This window comes from Micromesistius poutassou (genome assembly GCF_964030765.1).
Source record: "Micromesistius poutassou genome assembly, chromosome: 8".
Classification (NCBI taxonomy): Eukaryota; Metazoa; Chordata; class Actinopteri; order Gadiformes; family Gadidae; genus Micromesistius; species Micromesistius poutassou.
In genome coordinates this window covers 16,602,316-16,618,348 of record NC_140278.1, presented here as the reverse complement: position 1 = coordinate 16,618,348, position 16,033 = coordinate 16,602,316, and the positions used below count along the sequence as shown (strand labels likewise).

The 16,033-nt window shown below is 46.9% G+C and overlaps 1 protein-coding gene across 1 annotated transcript in view; it reads right to left on the bottom strand.

The window, feature by feature from the left end:
- Positions 1 to 15,157, bottom strand: part of LOC311351797 (uncharacterized protein) — a gene marked incomplete at both ends in the record, with an annotated part of 15,695 nt that extends 538 nt beyond the window's left edge. The window contains 6 exons of the mRNA XM_084471935.1: positions 5,210 to 5,234; positions 5,597 to 5,919; positions 10,355 to 10,362; positions 10,831 to 10,982; positions 11,713 to 11,843; positions 15,044 to 15,157. Of these exons, the coding sequence (XP_084328061.1) occupies positions 5,210 to 5,234; positions 5,597 to 5,919; positions 10,355 to 10,362; positions 10,831 to 10,982; positions 11,713 to 11,843; positions 15,044 to 15,157 (753 nt within the window). The remainder of the gene's footprint in view (positions 1 to 5,209; positions 5,235 to 5,596; positions 5,920 to 10,354; positions 10,363 to 10,830; positions 10,983 to 11,712; positions 11,844 to 15,043) is intronic.
- Positions 15,158 to 16,033: the final 876 nt, after the last annotated feature.

The window sequence follows — 16,033 nt, the reverse complement described above, 5'->3', positions numbered from 1 at the left end:
CTCTCCTCTCTCTCTCTCTCTCTCTCTCTCTCTCTCTCTCTCTCTCTCTCTCTCTCTCTCTCTCTCTCTCTCTCTCTCTCTCTCTCTCTCTCTCTCTCTCTCTCTCTCTCTCTCTCTCTCTCTCTCTCTCTCTCTCTCTCTCTCTCTCTCTCTCTCTCTCTCTCTCTCTCTCTCTCTCTCGGGGCGCCATGTGATATATCTCAAGACAGAAATCAACCCTGCCGATGAGAAACCGGACTCCCCGGTCCCCGCGAGCCACCATCTTGATCCCCCCCGAACCGGAGCAGACCTATGGCTGGGCTCCTGGCGGAGGGAGGGGCTGACGTGTTATGCCTGGCCGGAGTACTCGACTGCAGCTGGGTCCATGTACAGCACAGTGTCCCCACGCTCCAGTTTACATTCCTGGGCTGTGTTGTGATACTTGCTACATTAATATCAATGTTACACTTCATTTTGACATCCAACGGGAACACGCTTGTTGGGTTTCACTGGGTTTCTCCAGGCCCGATTCCGGACCACCCTGCGCTGCAATCGGCACCTTTCCGTGCACGCCCCTTGCTTCACGTGCACGTTGACTCATGCAGGCGCCGTAGCTTTTGAAAAAACAGTAACCTTCAAGCATGTCTTAACCATGTTAACCTCCTATAGGCCATCTGTAGTCAAAGGGACAACGGTTCTGAACACTCATGGTTCAGTGTGATAGGGTAGGATGGTGTCACGGTTAGCTACGCTTTTGATACATCAACCAGATAAATGCCTGAGATGCAATGAGATGCATTTGAACCCCGGGTGCAACCCACTCCATTGTCTTCTCACAGGGAAAGCACCCTTGTGATTTCAGGTAGGGGAGGGGCCATGCGCCTGGCCTCGGGGTAGTTGCTGCGGGTCTCACTTCAAAGTTGAAAATATTTTCCACAAGCCACAGTGGTTTGAGCCATAACTGATGGTGTTTTAAACTTGTTGTGCTCGAGAACACAGCCAGGCCCCAGGGAGTGTGAACAACTCATCAAGTGAGCACACATTCAAATGTTAGAACGCATGTTAGACTCTGCGGCTGTCACTTAACATTAAGTGGATACTTTACCCTCGTTAAAGGGTAAAGTATCTGCTTATTTGTTTTAAAAAGTGTTAAATAGCTCTATATTTTGACAGCCATCACTGGCTAGTATGGGCCCTCTCCACTTTTCTGGAATCCCGTTCACACTTTATCCAATCGGGAGAGACAACTCCGCAAAGAGGCGGCCCTTTCTGCGTGCTCGCAGGCAGGCAGCTAAGCTAGCTCCGCGATGGCTCTGTTGTTCATTTTTTTTTTCTCCTTTGAGTCATTTTTCAAAAGCCACATCGTTAACACGCACGCTTGCTAGCTGCACAGCCGTTTAATTAACCTGTGAATTCTGTCGAGAAGGATGGTCGTAAAAGCAAACGGACTGGGGGGGGGGGTGGGCGGGAGAGGCTGAGGAGGAGGTTGGCGAGGAGGTGGCGGGGCAGAGGCACCTGAGCAAACACACACGTCGGCGAGAGCAAGAGTGTGTGAGATGCGAGGTGTGGGCATAGTGGCGTGTGTCCATCAGCGGCAGAGAGTGTGCTGACACACCCCGTCGTTCGGCGGAGCGGCCATTACCAACCGACGAGCTGCGCGGAAGGTGGAGCACCGCAAGAACACAGGAGGAAAAAAAAACTCTGAACTGACGCTTGAAAAAAATACCCAAAAACTACGGCTTCTGTCGAGAACTCCACACCTCACTTACTTACTTCACTGGGTTATCGTCTTGTTTCAGCTGGTGCAAGGGAGCAGCCATCACAGAGAAGGGGATTTCTCGGTTGGAGGCAGTTTGGTTCAAGGTGGTGTGTTTTGAAAGCGAGAAGGCAGTTAAATGACGTTTGGGTTGTTCTTATTTCCAACTTTCTTTGCCCTCCTGACCAGACTGACAGAAGCCCGCGACTCAGATGTCAGTGACCCGCGAGGTTAAGGCACCCGGGACAGAAGAATAACAGAAGAGAAGAGTTGAGAGCAGTTGTTGCGCTCATGCACATTTTATGATATGAATTCAACAGTGGATTTAGTTTATGGCTTTATGTGTCACATCCCAGGCCAGGTTAACAGGCTATGAACCCAAGGTAGGCCTGGGTGTTTCGACCTGTGTTCACAGGGGCTTCCCTCCCCAAAGGAAAAGTGTGTTTAGCGTACAGATCAGGGTGAGTCTTCATATAACACATAACATAAAGTATAACCACAGTGATACAGGAGAGTATAGCTGCTAACGTGTGAGTGTGTCAGACCTTAAATAAACAGCAGTATTCCTGTTGGAGCTGCACACCAGAGAAGCTCCGAGAGTCCTGTCTCATAAACCAGAGCGAGACGGAAGATTAATACAAACGGCCACGCTATGGGAGACGGTCGGTAACACAACAAAAAAACTGAAGAATCCCCTCTTTGTCCGATTCCATCAACCCGCGTCCCCACCACCTCCTCCTCCTCCTCCTCCTCTCTCTCTCTCTCCTCTCTCCTTGCTGGAGTCCTCCTGCCTCCCTCGGTCCAGGACTGAGGGGTCTTAAGATTGATGCGGGTTGTCACCGATGGGAAGTTTGAGCCGCCAGGCTTCGCTGCAAGCCAACGTCCCCAGGCCTTGAGCTCCACGGGACGCTGCATAGTTTGGCACGGCCTTTCCCGCAGGGAGACCCCGTTAATGGTGAGAACCAATGCCACAGAGTCCATGTTGCTTCTTTTTTTTTTTTTTTTTTAATCCTCCCCCACCGTCATGCTTAAGAAACATCAGAGGAGCGCTCCAACATGGCCTCTGGTGGGCGCCAGCACCGCCAGTCAATCCACTTTCTCAGGGTTAGCTTTACGCTAACACGCCACCGTCTATGTTATTCTCGCTAACCAAAATGTATGCATTTCGGGTGTGTGAGAATAGTGAGAAATTGTATTGAGTTAGACACTGGCTCAGCCTATTAATGTCCATTCTAAACATGTCAAGGGTTTGATTTCATAGTTCTTTAGCTCATTTTAAAATGTAAAGAGAACCTCCCAGTAACCTGCGGTGTGGTTCTCTAAATTGCAAGGATTATCAAGTCAAACATGCAATTATTCTGAGAACAAAAATGACTGGACACAAAATCGAAAATCCCCTGGAAAAAAAAATGACACTAAACTGACAAATACCTAAACTACTCGAGTTGTACTGCACATGGAAATTGGAAGTAAGTAGGGGAACAAAAAAAAAAAAAAAAGACTCAATTTGACCACTCAACCCTTTTAAATATCCACCTGATGAAATGATTTTCCAAGATTATCAATCAGGCACCCAAATCACCACCCTCGGTGACAAACCCCTGGCGCTGGAGGAGCGCGGCCCTTGAAGTGGAGCCCTGCGAGTGGTGGAATGCCTTGTCAATCGCCCGGGTAATGGGGTGTGAACAGCTCTCCAGTGTTTGGATTGGCGGGGGCTTGGAGCCGGTGCCAACTCAAACACAGAGGGCCGTGCTGGGGCCGGGGGCGGCGGCCAACTCTCCCCCAGCTCGGCTGCTATGTACTCCATGCTGTCTCCACACACACACACACACACACACACACACACACACACACACACACACACACACACACACACACACACACACACACACACACACACACACACACACACACACACACACACACACACACACACACACACACCAAACACTCAGCAGAGCACGCCCACATCACACAGGGCCCGGACACTGCTGGGACAGCGCTGCCGCTGGTGGACAAACTCACTCCTTTTGTCAATAAACAAGCAAATACAAATAAATAAAGGCTTACATTTCTTAATTGTATTACTTATTCAGTGGTTGTTGAGTTTTGAATGAGCTTTTATTTTATTATTTTTTTGAATGTTTGTCTGAGGCACTGTGTTGATTCTATTTATATTTTCTAGATCAAATTACTTGACATATTATTGCTGGTATTCTTTCTATTTAAAATTTTGCCTTTTTTCATTTCCGATTTTACTGAATGCGAGTTGAATGGGGTTAGAGCGAATGCTGAGTCGTCAGCGAATCATCACAGAGCTGTCAAAGCAATCAACCACCAATCACAATCCCTCAAAAACGACTTACTGCACTCCAGTTCATTCTTGTGTGCATTGCCTCTTCAAACATTCCTCTTAATGGAAGCTTATTTGTATTGCGGCAGACATACACATGCACATCCTCACACATTCTCCCACAAACACACACACACACACGGGGGCACACACACACACACACACACACACACACACCCAGTGTAGAGACAACAGCCCGGGGCCCCGGGCCCCTCCATCAGCATGTGGTCGGGCCCCGGCCCTGCAGAAGTGGAAATGGGCTTGTCTGTCACGTGTGTTGATAGAAGGAAGCGCGTTTATGAAGCAAACTTGTGCGGTACCCCCATACGTTGGCAGTGCGTGCACACACATACACACACGCACTTGCATACCTACCTACCACAAATATACACATAGAGTCCACAAAAGGCTACCCTCTTCCTCTTTCTGATAATATTTTGAGTGGGGCAGCATGCAATATTCTCTATGAATATGCTATACCATGTGCAACACACACACACACACACACACACACACACACACACACACACACACACACACACACACACACACACACACACACACACACACACACACACACACACACACACACACACACACACACACACAGTGCTGACCTGCGGACCACCATTTATATTATCCCTGACTCCCGGAGGAGCGTTCAGCTGCTCAGTCCTCCCGGCTCGCTGCCCTCCCTTCCCCCACATCCTGACCCAGACCCCCACAGAACCACAGACACAACAGAACCCACCGGTGGTCACCCTGCAGGGTGGGGGGGGGGGGGGCCCGGCCCCACCTGGGCCGGGCCAGGAACTCCCAGGTCAATGTGAAGATTTATTGGGAGGCCTCATAGGCCTCTGCAGGATAACATCCACCTCCACCCACCCCTATAAGAACAGACCAGGATAACACCCACCTCCACAAAGATAAACCAGGATAACATCCACCTCCACAAAGATAAACCAGGATAACACCCACCTCCACCCACCCCTACAAGGACACCTCTACAAGGACAGACCAGGATAACACCCACCTCCCCCAACCCATGCAAGGTGTTCACCACCTGAACCCATTCCATACACAAAGGTTACTTAACTTAAATATCAACTACTCCTATTTACTTTGACCTTATCTGTCGTTGGGTTTCTGCAGACAAACACACCCACACTAACAAAGAAATGTGTGAGTGTGTGTGTGTGTGTGTGTGTGTGTTGTGGCAACCTGATGCAGAGCACCTGAGGAGCCGGGAGGAAGCCTGCTTAAAAGGCAGGCTTCCACAGCCATTCAGGGCTCTCTCGTGGCTGGGGTGGACGGAGAGTCCAGCCGTTGTGGCTGCGCCACGCAATCATCTTTTAGTTCTTTTATAAGAAAGACTTATTATGTTTGATTAAATGTGCCGTTGTGGCTTAACACCCAAGCGATTCGAGTGCTGATTCAAGCGAGGTGGTTCACTCCCCGAGGCGGGTTGCCACATATGGTGGAGAATGCGGGCAACTCGACCTATCTACGAACACTTTTCGGGAGTGAATGCCGCGCCGCCAGAGACGCCGCCGCCGGAGACGAAGCCGCCGGAGACGAAGCCGCCGGAGACGTGGCCGCGAGAGACGCGGCTGGAGACGAGGCCACGGGAGACGAGGCCACGGGAGACGAGGCCGTGGGAGATGAGGCCGCGGGAGACAAGGCCGCGGAGACGAGGCAGGCCGGCAGCAGAAACAGCGACGCTACGCGACGCGCAGGACCGCCGCACCTCCGAGAGGCCACCCGAGGCTTCAGCAAAGGGTGGAGGAGTGTGGCAACCCGGCCCCGTCGCAATCAACATGATGCAGAGCACCTGAGGAGCCGGGAGGAAGCCTGCTTAAAAGACAGGCTTCCACAGCCATTCAGGGCTCTCTCGTGGCTGGGGTGGACGGAGAGTCCAGCTGTTGTGGCTGCGCCACACAATCATCTTTTAGTTATTTGTGTGTGTGTGTGTGTGTGTGTGTGTGTGTGTGTGTGTGTGTGTGTGTGTGTGTGTGTGTGTGTGTGTGTGTGTGTGTGTGTGTGTGTGTGTGTGTGTGTGTGTGTGTGTGTGATGAATGACGTCTGCACCCACATGACGCCTGTGCCTGATCGCATACAGAAATCCATGTGCATCACTACCGGTACACTATCACTACAAGTCAAACTTAATGTACGTGCAGCTGGGTGTTCATAGATGGAAGTGTATTTCATTGTTTTATATGTTTAGTCAGCTTGATTGACTAGTCTTACAACAGGAATCAATATTAATTGTATTTTGTCAAACATATGCCTTTGGTGATAAGTCAACAGGTGGGCCTGTAGAAAATGAATTAAAGCATTTGTCTGGTGTGCTAACACCCTAGGTTAATTGTTGACTATATCCAAGTCAAGATAGCTATATCTTCACTAACCCTGTCCAACACAAGGAAGCAACACAAGCATACAAGCTGCCATGGCTAGGTCTTTTTTTTTCTTCCAAAAGTGCTCACAAACCCAAAACCCTTTTGTGATTACACGCCGCTCACAGATTCAGACTTCTGAGTGCATGGCAACATTCAGACTAGACGCGAGGGTGAGTGGGCAGTATTGGAGAAAACGACCAAGCCAGGGCCGTTTGTATGCACTAACTTGTGTCGGAGAAAACCAAGATACAGACAATATAAGTTGTTTACAAGATAGAGATGGGAGCTTCTAACCTCTGAATGGAATAGAATGTATTTCAAAGGCTTGATAACTGCCCATGATTACATCTCTCAATAAATAGGATATTCAAAGCTGATCCTCATCTTAAATTAATCCTAAATAAAAAGACATGTATCTCTAAAAACAAATCTAAATTAGATTTGTGTGCCCTCTATATTTATGTTATGTTTGATCCAGAACCAGTAGGCTGATGAAGTAGAAGATCAAAAGGATTCTATCAAAGAAAGTCTATACACACCAACAGAAGAATGCTAGTGGTGATCGCATTGTACAAGGCCCACGTGATACAGCCCCAACAGCCCCAACCCTCAAGCCCTCAAAAGGGCCCGGTCGGACTCCCCCAATCCAAAGAGAAGAAACCCTGAGAAGGAACACTGAAGGATCCCTCAATCCCGGGACACTGCAGTAGATAAAAAATAAAATAAAATAAACCCTCAAGTGACCCTGCATCCCCCAGGCTCATAGTTGCAATAAGCTGGGGAAGAGGCCATTCTGAACCACCAGCTGCTTCTACAACTAGCTTCTTTCTGCTTGTTTGTTTGTGGAAAGCGTGCCGGATCACTGGCGTACCATCGCTCTGAATCCGATTAAAGATCCTTCCAGGCCATGATCCAAAGTGCAGGTCCAATTGGGCATATTAAAATGTAAATGGGGAGTCCAATCCAAAGCTCCTGAAAGACTGCCAGGCTGACTTTCCCCTTACTTTGTTCCCATTATATATATTATATATATATATATATATATATATATATATATATATATATATATATATATATATATATATATATATATATAAATATATATAAAAAGCCTGGGGCTGCCCAGAATAGTGATGTCTTCTCAATAAAGATGGCATCAGCAGAGACAAATGGCAGTTTTTCAAACCACTTTCCACACAATTAAGAGGAGAAGTCCTTTCAAGTAGAACACACGGGAAGCAGCGCTTTGGAGGAATAAAGTCATAAAGGGGTTCAGATTGAAAATGATATTTTACAGTCCAGCTTATAGAGGCTCTCCTATTTCCCAACAGAGGGTGACACTTTTGGCCTCTTTTACTGCCTTCTATTGAACAAAATGTTCCCTTTTTTAATATGCATTGTGCAGATTTATAGCTCTGATTTTTTAGAGCACACTGGAATCATAGAAAGTATCATTTCAGTGATCTATTCAGGCCCCAATTGACCAAACTGTAAAGAAGATATATATTTTGAGAAATATGTGCGCAAAGGCATGGACCCTGTTCAACAAGGAGGAGTCCCTGCAAGCAAATCAGGCAAGAATCGTATCATTACATGACAGAATATATTTTATCACTAAAATTCCACCGGGAGCTCCACCACCGCCACCGTCTGCCCGCTCCAGAAGCGGAGCACGTCTCAGACGGGACAGGGACGACCCCAGACGACTTGGCCCGAGCCCCGCTTCTCGTGTGAGTTCAGGTTCCTGGTAAACCGAGATGACCTCACCCCAGCGCCGGGGAGCGTCTGGTGAGCAGCGCAGGACCGTGCCTGGCCCGAGGGCTGTGGTCAGCGGGCGGCTTTCCTTTGGTAACACGGGAGGAAAAGCTTACATCCACAGCGAGCTCCTTGCGGCCTCCCGGCACCAAACCATTATCTGGAACCCCACAATGTTCCATAATAACTAGGCTGCCGTGCAAGCGGCAGGGCAATGGAGGAGGTGGAAAAAAATGATTTTTTAGAATGGATTTCAAACGCATTTCAGAACGCCACGGTGGTTCAAAAATAAAATTGAGACCGTCTAGGCAAAAAAGCGCAGATATATGAAAATGCCACGACATGTTGGACGCTTGTAGAACAAATGCCAGCCGCTTGCTTTGAGGCATGTATCATTTACTTTGGATCGGACATAATGCGATTCAACAGAATCCGATGGCAGTTGGGCTTTTGTATTTAACCAATTCAGTCCCAACACAGCCGAGCAGCCCCATCGAGCGCATTAGGGTTTGACAGGTCATTAAGCGCTGCTTAAACAGCACATCGTTCAGGATAATGACAAAGTCTGGACGTTTCTTAATGTGCTTTATTGCCTTCGAGGAAAGGCAATCTTTGAGCCGAGGTATGCAGGGTAATTTTCCGTCACAAAGTACGACGGTTGGCTCTGGACCATACTAAAACAGCCTCTGTTTATCCAGATTCAAGTATCAACACAGAGCACAGCGGGCATTGGACCAAAACCATTTGGACGGTATGTGTGAAGTCAAATGAAGGCAAAGACACAAACGAGCATCGCTCCATAAGCAGGCAAATAAATACCCTTCAGCCCCTCCTCCCTGGTGAAGTATCAGTGTCTTGCCGGCCTCTGCCTCGCACATCAACAAATCAACAGTGATTCAAAGAAAAAGAAGCGGGGATTCAGCCCAGAGTGCTTAAAAACAAATCGAGCTGGAGCTGAGACAGCGTTGTCTTATTCCCATCCGACCCGGCCTTTTGTTACATCCATTTATCTTTTGTCGGGGAGGGAGGAGAGGTATAGGTAGTAAGAGAAGCTTAAAGAAGACCTATCAGTATTTACAGGCCATGGATCTGACAGACCCCGGGACTGGGACCCCCATCGCCCCCCCCTCCCCCCTCCCCCCCAGAACTCTGGGGACACAGCTCAACATCTGCACAGTACCAAAGCAGCTGGATGTAACTCAGGAATAATTGCTTCCTGCAGAAAAATATGATGTGTGCGCTCTCCTCACAGGTCCTCCTCCCTGCGAGGGGGACAAGCGTCCCCCAAGGTCCCAGCGTCATTCGTCACGCGCTCTTTGTACTCGTGGTTGATTTAGCCTTACGACGGTGGAACACGAAGCGTTCAGGGATTCTCTGTACGTTAACTGCCACTTATGGGAGGGATTTTTATAGACGATATCTTAGTATTCGATCAACGGTATAAGCAGGGGTTGTGTAAAAAGATATTTCCTGGAGCTCTTTGTTGAACAAATGTAGAACAAATTGCTGGCTTGGCCGTGTCCGAATCCTCAGTGACAGACAAGGAGGGAAATGAGAGGAGATTGTGTTCATGTGTGTGTTTGTCCATACGTACAGCCTGTCAGTTACAGTTTGGGAAACTTTCTAAAATGTTGAATCGACAACAACAGGGAAATTAGCCCAAAGTCCAATCCTCTTATGCACTTCCAATTCTTATATATATAGCCAAAACTTTGACGTTTTAGTGACATTATTACAACACTGGACAGTTCCTATGGCAAATTTTTGAGCCACTGTTAACATAGAACATTTGAAAATAACGATGACCGCGTTATTCCCAGGATCCTGTTAAAACCCCATTCCAACTGCCCGTCTTTAAATGTTATTAAAGAAAGGAAGACAAAATCATCCTCTCCTTCCTCTACTTGTGTTGCGGAGGCTTCTCCTCTGACAGAACCCCGAAGGTCGGCCGTCCACGCTCGCCATGATCCACTGTATGGCGTCAGCTTGAGTGTGTTGGTCCAGTTTCCACTCTGCTGCTCGTATATGCTCTGCCATCATCTTTTGATCCTCACTTGCGCGTTTTATAGGCAATTTTGTGGAGAGATCACCACTCTAAAATTCACATACCGGAAAATCTGTGTCCACAACGGCCCGCGTTATATCCAAATTTGCGGAATTGTTGAACTGGGTTATATCGCGGTTCAAGTGTATACTGTATATATATATATATATATAAACATTAAAAAAAATTTGCTGCCAGGTACCCCTTTCAAGCACAATAGGATGGTATTAATATAATATTCAATATTTGATACAATTAATTTGTCATATGAAAACAGCTACAGGCTCAAACATGCACCAAGTTGTACACCTTATTAGTATGAACAGTAGGTGGCTCAGGTGGGTTTCAGCTAGAATACGCCAGTGGTAGCTTGCTGCATGCGAAAGGCGATTGCATAACAGGTTAATGTGTGAGAGAGCAGACTTTGTTTAATGCTTCACCGTGGAATAATGTAATGCACATGCGCAGATGGCTGCAGAACAATGACCGGGAAGAGTGCTTTTGCTTGTGATTCTGAAAATTAAAAGTGTGGGTATGGTACCGTGGGAGGAGCGGTGGACCCAGTAGTAGCCGAAGTCTACGGCCAGGAAGGCCAGCCACCAGGTCCAGGGAGAGTCCCAGGGCAGCGCCACCAGGTGGAAGTGCTTCCACACAAACATGTAGCTCGTCAGCTCCATACCCCTCATGAACAACCTGAAACATGACATTCAACACTGTATTTTCACCTTTATTGTAAAGTAATTGACCAATCTCTGCTTCTAATACATTTGTCGAACACCCTGTTTTCCTTCTTCAAAAGGTGCAGTCTGTAGGATCTGGTGGCGTCCTGCGGTGAGACGGCAGGTTACAGATCGGTTGTAATCTGCAACCTCACGGGCCAAACTGGATGTTGTTTTTAGCTTTAGATGTTATCTTATCTTGCTGGACACGAGTTTGCAATTCCACAAGAGAACCTTCCTGTGAACCTTCACCTGGGCAACTGTGCCCCTGTAACCTCAGGTTATCACCTGGAGCCTCATAAACAGTTATGAAACTGTTGTGAAACTGTGCACCAGGGATGAAGAGTGGATACATTTTATTTAAATGTATCTTCTCCCGAGCTGCACATTGGATCATCACCCGTTACCACTCACCTGTCTACCATTTACATTTGTTTCAAGATCAATACAAATAAATCAATATACATGTAATATGTACTATATTGTTACCAATTATTGCAATGAAACCTTGCATCTATAAACCTCTGCCTTTTCACTTCTTGCTTTTCTTATATTGGGTTGAAAGATTCTCCCCCTACATTTAGATATGCTTCTTAAAGCTTATTTATATAGGCTTATGTTTATTCACTGTAAAAGTATGACGATAAAGCTGTAAAATCTAGCTTCTCCTAGCTTCTGTGGTCTGTGGTGTGTAGTGGACTCACGATGGCAGCCGGGAGATTATTCCGGCGAATATAGACGTGATGCCGTCGCTGATGGAGGCGATGGGCTTTCCCATCTTAATCCATCCCACCACCAGCTCCAGCAATATCAGGGAGATGAAGAACGGTGAGGCCTGGACACACACACACACACACACACACACACACACACACACACACACACACACACACACACACACACACACACACACACACACACACACACACACACACACACTTGAATTATGACTTCATGTAGTTAGAAAAACAGATATAACGTAACATAACATTTTAAGGAGTGCTGTTGCCGAACATTGTGTTTGGAACGTGAACTGAGGATATTCTGCTAAAATAGCAAGGCTGCCCTCCTCTGCACCACCCATTGCTGTGCAGGGAAGACTAGAGGAGAGTTTCTGTCTAACTTGTCTGTTCTTCCTACTTTCATGTACCTGCACCATAATAGCACTGGAGGAACCAACACTTTAACTTGACAGCCATGACATCCAATCCAGTGACAGCCTGAGGGCAGCTGTCTCACCTAATATACCGGCTGGACTTGCCACTGAAGCACAAAAAGTTACATTTGGTCGCTCCGCCTAGGGGCCTCTCTATCATTCAAATTAAACATTGAACAACCAAATGTTTTAATCAATCTAAAAGAAAAGAGCCGTTTGGTCTCCTTCATCTCATTACATATTTTTGTCTTCTCCTCGCATCAAGTAACCACAGACTTAAGGATCCTGCGACAGGCCTCTATATATTACCACAGGCCTCTATATACTAAGACACAGAGGTTGTTTGGGTATGCATGGAAGCCATTAGCCAGGAATGGGCTTAGCAAGCCCAGGTCATTGTGTTGACCCGCCCGAGTGTTGGACCTGCCTGACTGGTTCTCCGATGACGGAGACCCTGTGTCTCAGACCCTCCCACGACCCCCTACGGTTTATGGACTACATGTCTGCAGGTGTGTAGAGAGAGAGGGAGAAAGGGTGTGCGTTTGTCCGCGTCAGTTTATACCAATCAATGAGTGCAGATGTGTGTGTGTGTGTACACCCGCTTTATGTGCATGCACATATCAAGCTGTTGGCTGCTGCATGTGGACATGCAGTGCACATATGGTTGCATGCAGGTGTTCTGCTATATGTGTGCGGATGTATGTGTGTGTGTGTGTGTGTGTGCGCGTGTGTTTTTGTGTGTGCGTGTGTCTTGGGAGTGAATATACAAGCAGAGGCAGACCGCCACAAGGGATCCACGATCACACGCAAAGCCCCAACATCTGGCCACAGCGGTGGAAGGCGCAGCTAACAAACGAGTGCTGAGCGCAGGCTGTCTCTCTCCCTCCTCAAGCCTCAGAGGGAGACATTATCATGCTGAGCGCAGGCCTCAGACCTGCCCTCTGCTCCTATCCTGTCTCCTGGATACTTTTAGTTCCCCAAACCCACACCCTTGAGTTTTTAGTTAGTTTTTTATTAAGAGAAAGGTTTTGACTTTTGTTGATAGAGTTGATCCCTTTTTTTTAATCTTTGAAAGTGTTTTAGTTCAATTTGAATCCCATCTGTATGTGTCTGTGTCCTTGTTTAAAACAAATGGATTTACTTTCTTGGCCTGCTACTTTGGTTTTTGCTTGGTTAACCTAATACAATTGTTAACATGCCTTATATTTTGTTTCAATTGTATATACAACCCAATGACTCACAGAACACAAAAGGTCAGTACAATCTGTTACGTAGGCCTACTGGGTCATATAATATATGGTCTACAATATAAAAAAAAACATGAACCCATGAGTTCATGCCTACTTGGAGCTTGCTGCGGACAGTTTCTAGTGGCACCGAGGCCTAGTAGTGGCCTTTCTTCTGGACCAGGACTTCACGTTAAATAAATGGCATTTGTTGACCAGATGTCCTGTGTTTTTCCAAAACGTTTTTATAGGGTCACGGATGAGTGATGTAAGCTGAAAATATGCGCCCTCACAATGCACTTTATCACGCTGTCAGAGAAAATGTTATCATTGTATACAAATCATTGAACAGATGACAACCATGGTGAATGTACAGACTCGCTTAACTGAGTTCAGTAAAACCTTTTTGGAAAAAGAAACCCCGCCCAACAACAAGTCAATGGTGAGGTTGGATATAATGTTAGCATCATATTGAGGTCCGATATATAAAAAAAAAGACATACAGTGTCCTTTCTGCACATATTTTCCTTGACATTGATGGAAAAGGTCATGAGGTCAAGGAAAGATGTGTATAACCCCCCACCACACACAGAGCTCGCCTGACGTGATAAAACTGCAACGTCCCAGGGACAAACACTTAAAGCGCCGCTTAGATACTTTGGGCCTGTGTGTCCGAAAAGCGCTGTTTCACGCAGGCTAAATAAACATTGGAAACTAGGTGAAAATGTTTACTTTATTAGTTGGATTTGAAATTTAAAAAGGATATAGACTACCAGTCACAAAGGGGAAACAAAACGGTTGTCACATTGACCATGGTCGTTCACGCTCCTGTCTGCACTCATATGGATTGACATAGATCCTAACAAGTATGCTGCTGTGACAACATTTTTTTTTTTTTTCGTGAATAGAAGAATTGTGCTTCAGAATCGTTTTAAAAGTTACTGACGCAAGGTGGTAGTCGTGACAGCAGTAACCTTAACCGTATTGTGGGACAGCATTATCCCCTGTCCTCGTGATGGATGGTCCAGTGTAACCATGGCATGGGCCATGGCCATAGCCAGCTATGAAATAGTCACCGAGGTCAGGACCTCTGTAATTATTTCCTAATTTTTTAAAATATGATATACTATAATTAATTATAATTTTTCAGAGGGGAACCGTCAGGTCCCTCTAGGCCATCAGAGAGTGCCTAAGCAATTCTAGATATTCCAATTTTATTTTATTAATTCATTATTTTACAATCAACATCAAGCATACAGCACGTAACAAAGGATGCGTTGAAGCACCTTTCCTTAGCATGAAGAGAATTGGACCAGCTCCTATCACGGCTGCCCCAGAGACACTTCGGGGTCAGGAAGGCTCCTGTCCGGCCGCAGCCCTACAGGTGGATTTATACTACTCGGTATCTACGTAGGCCTACAGCATGTTTTGCTGTTGATAGGCCTCTTACCAGCCAGCTTCCAATGTACCTGTGGTCCGCCCCGTCAGACGTGGGGACCCTGGGGTCTACCTGTAGTCCGCCGCGTGAGACGTCGGGACCCTGGGGTCTACCTGTAGTCCGCCCCGTGCTAATTTGCTGAGCACACAGACCTGCAGAGCCCAGATTGCGCCGCCGCTGCTGTGCTGTGTTGTGGTGGGCGGGGGTCTACCCACCTGGCTCGTGTACTTCGGGACCTCCTCGACATGTTGGAAAGATGACTCGTTAGGTGTGACCATGTAAAACATAGAACGGAGCCCCGCCAGGGAGATGTCCCTCATCTCGTCCATAGCCCCAGCGCCTTTTCTTGCACTTTGGGTCCAGCAAAGGCCAGGTGAACTAAAAAACGATTCAAGGGAATCACAGGGTCTTAGCCAGTTGTCGTTTCACTGCAGCAGTGCAGTCAAAACGGGTGCTAAATTAAGACGCACAGTAAAGCGATCCTAAAATAACGACTGCATAACAGACGAGTGACAATTCAGGAGCCAAGACACTTAACTTGCTGGTATTAGGGGGAAGTTCTAGAGCTGTCATCACGACGGACAATCACACCTTTCTCCTTTTCTCTCGCGAGATAATAGTTCGTAAGTCTGGCGAACACGATGCAGTACAACAATAACAGTGTAAATGTGTGTGCAGTGTAAATATAAGTTAACACTGTACAAAACAGTTTTCTAAATGTCTATCTACCTGTGACTGCTGTTTAACCGATACAGACACATATGAGGACATAAGAGATTTAAGTGGACTAATGTGAGCACCTTTCGGGGTGGGGGGGAGGGGGGGGTCTCCTACAAATTTGAATGCATAATCACTGCGTGGTGAAACTGGATACCGAGCCGCAAAATTATTTTCAACTTCAAATTTGTAACATAATATGATGCTTTGTGGGTTCTCTGGCGGAGTCTTGGCAGAAGCCCTGACCCTGCCCAGAGGGAAGGAGGTGAATTGAGCACGCACCCCATCGTGCGCTTTCTTCAGTCGAGTCAGTAATGTTTAATTCATTCGCGGCACATGCATACATTTAGGGCTGGATTCCCATGGAGACAGCTGGATTGACAGATGGACAGATGTGTGGCTAGGGGGGAAGTATGGTGAAAGTATATTCAAATAAATATGTAAAGGCTATAATTAAGTATTTAAACGCTGGTTCCCATTTATTTGCT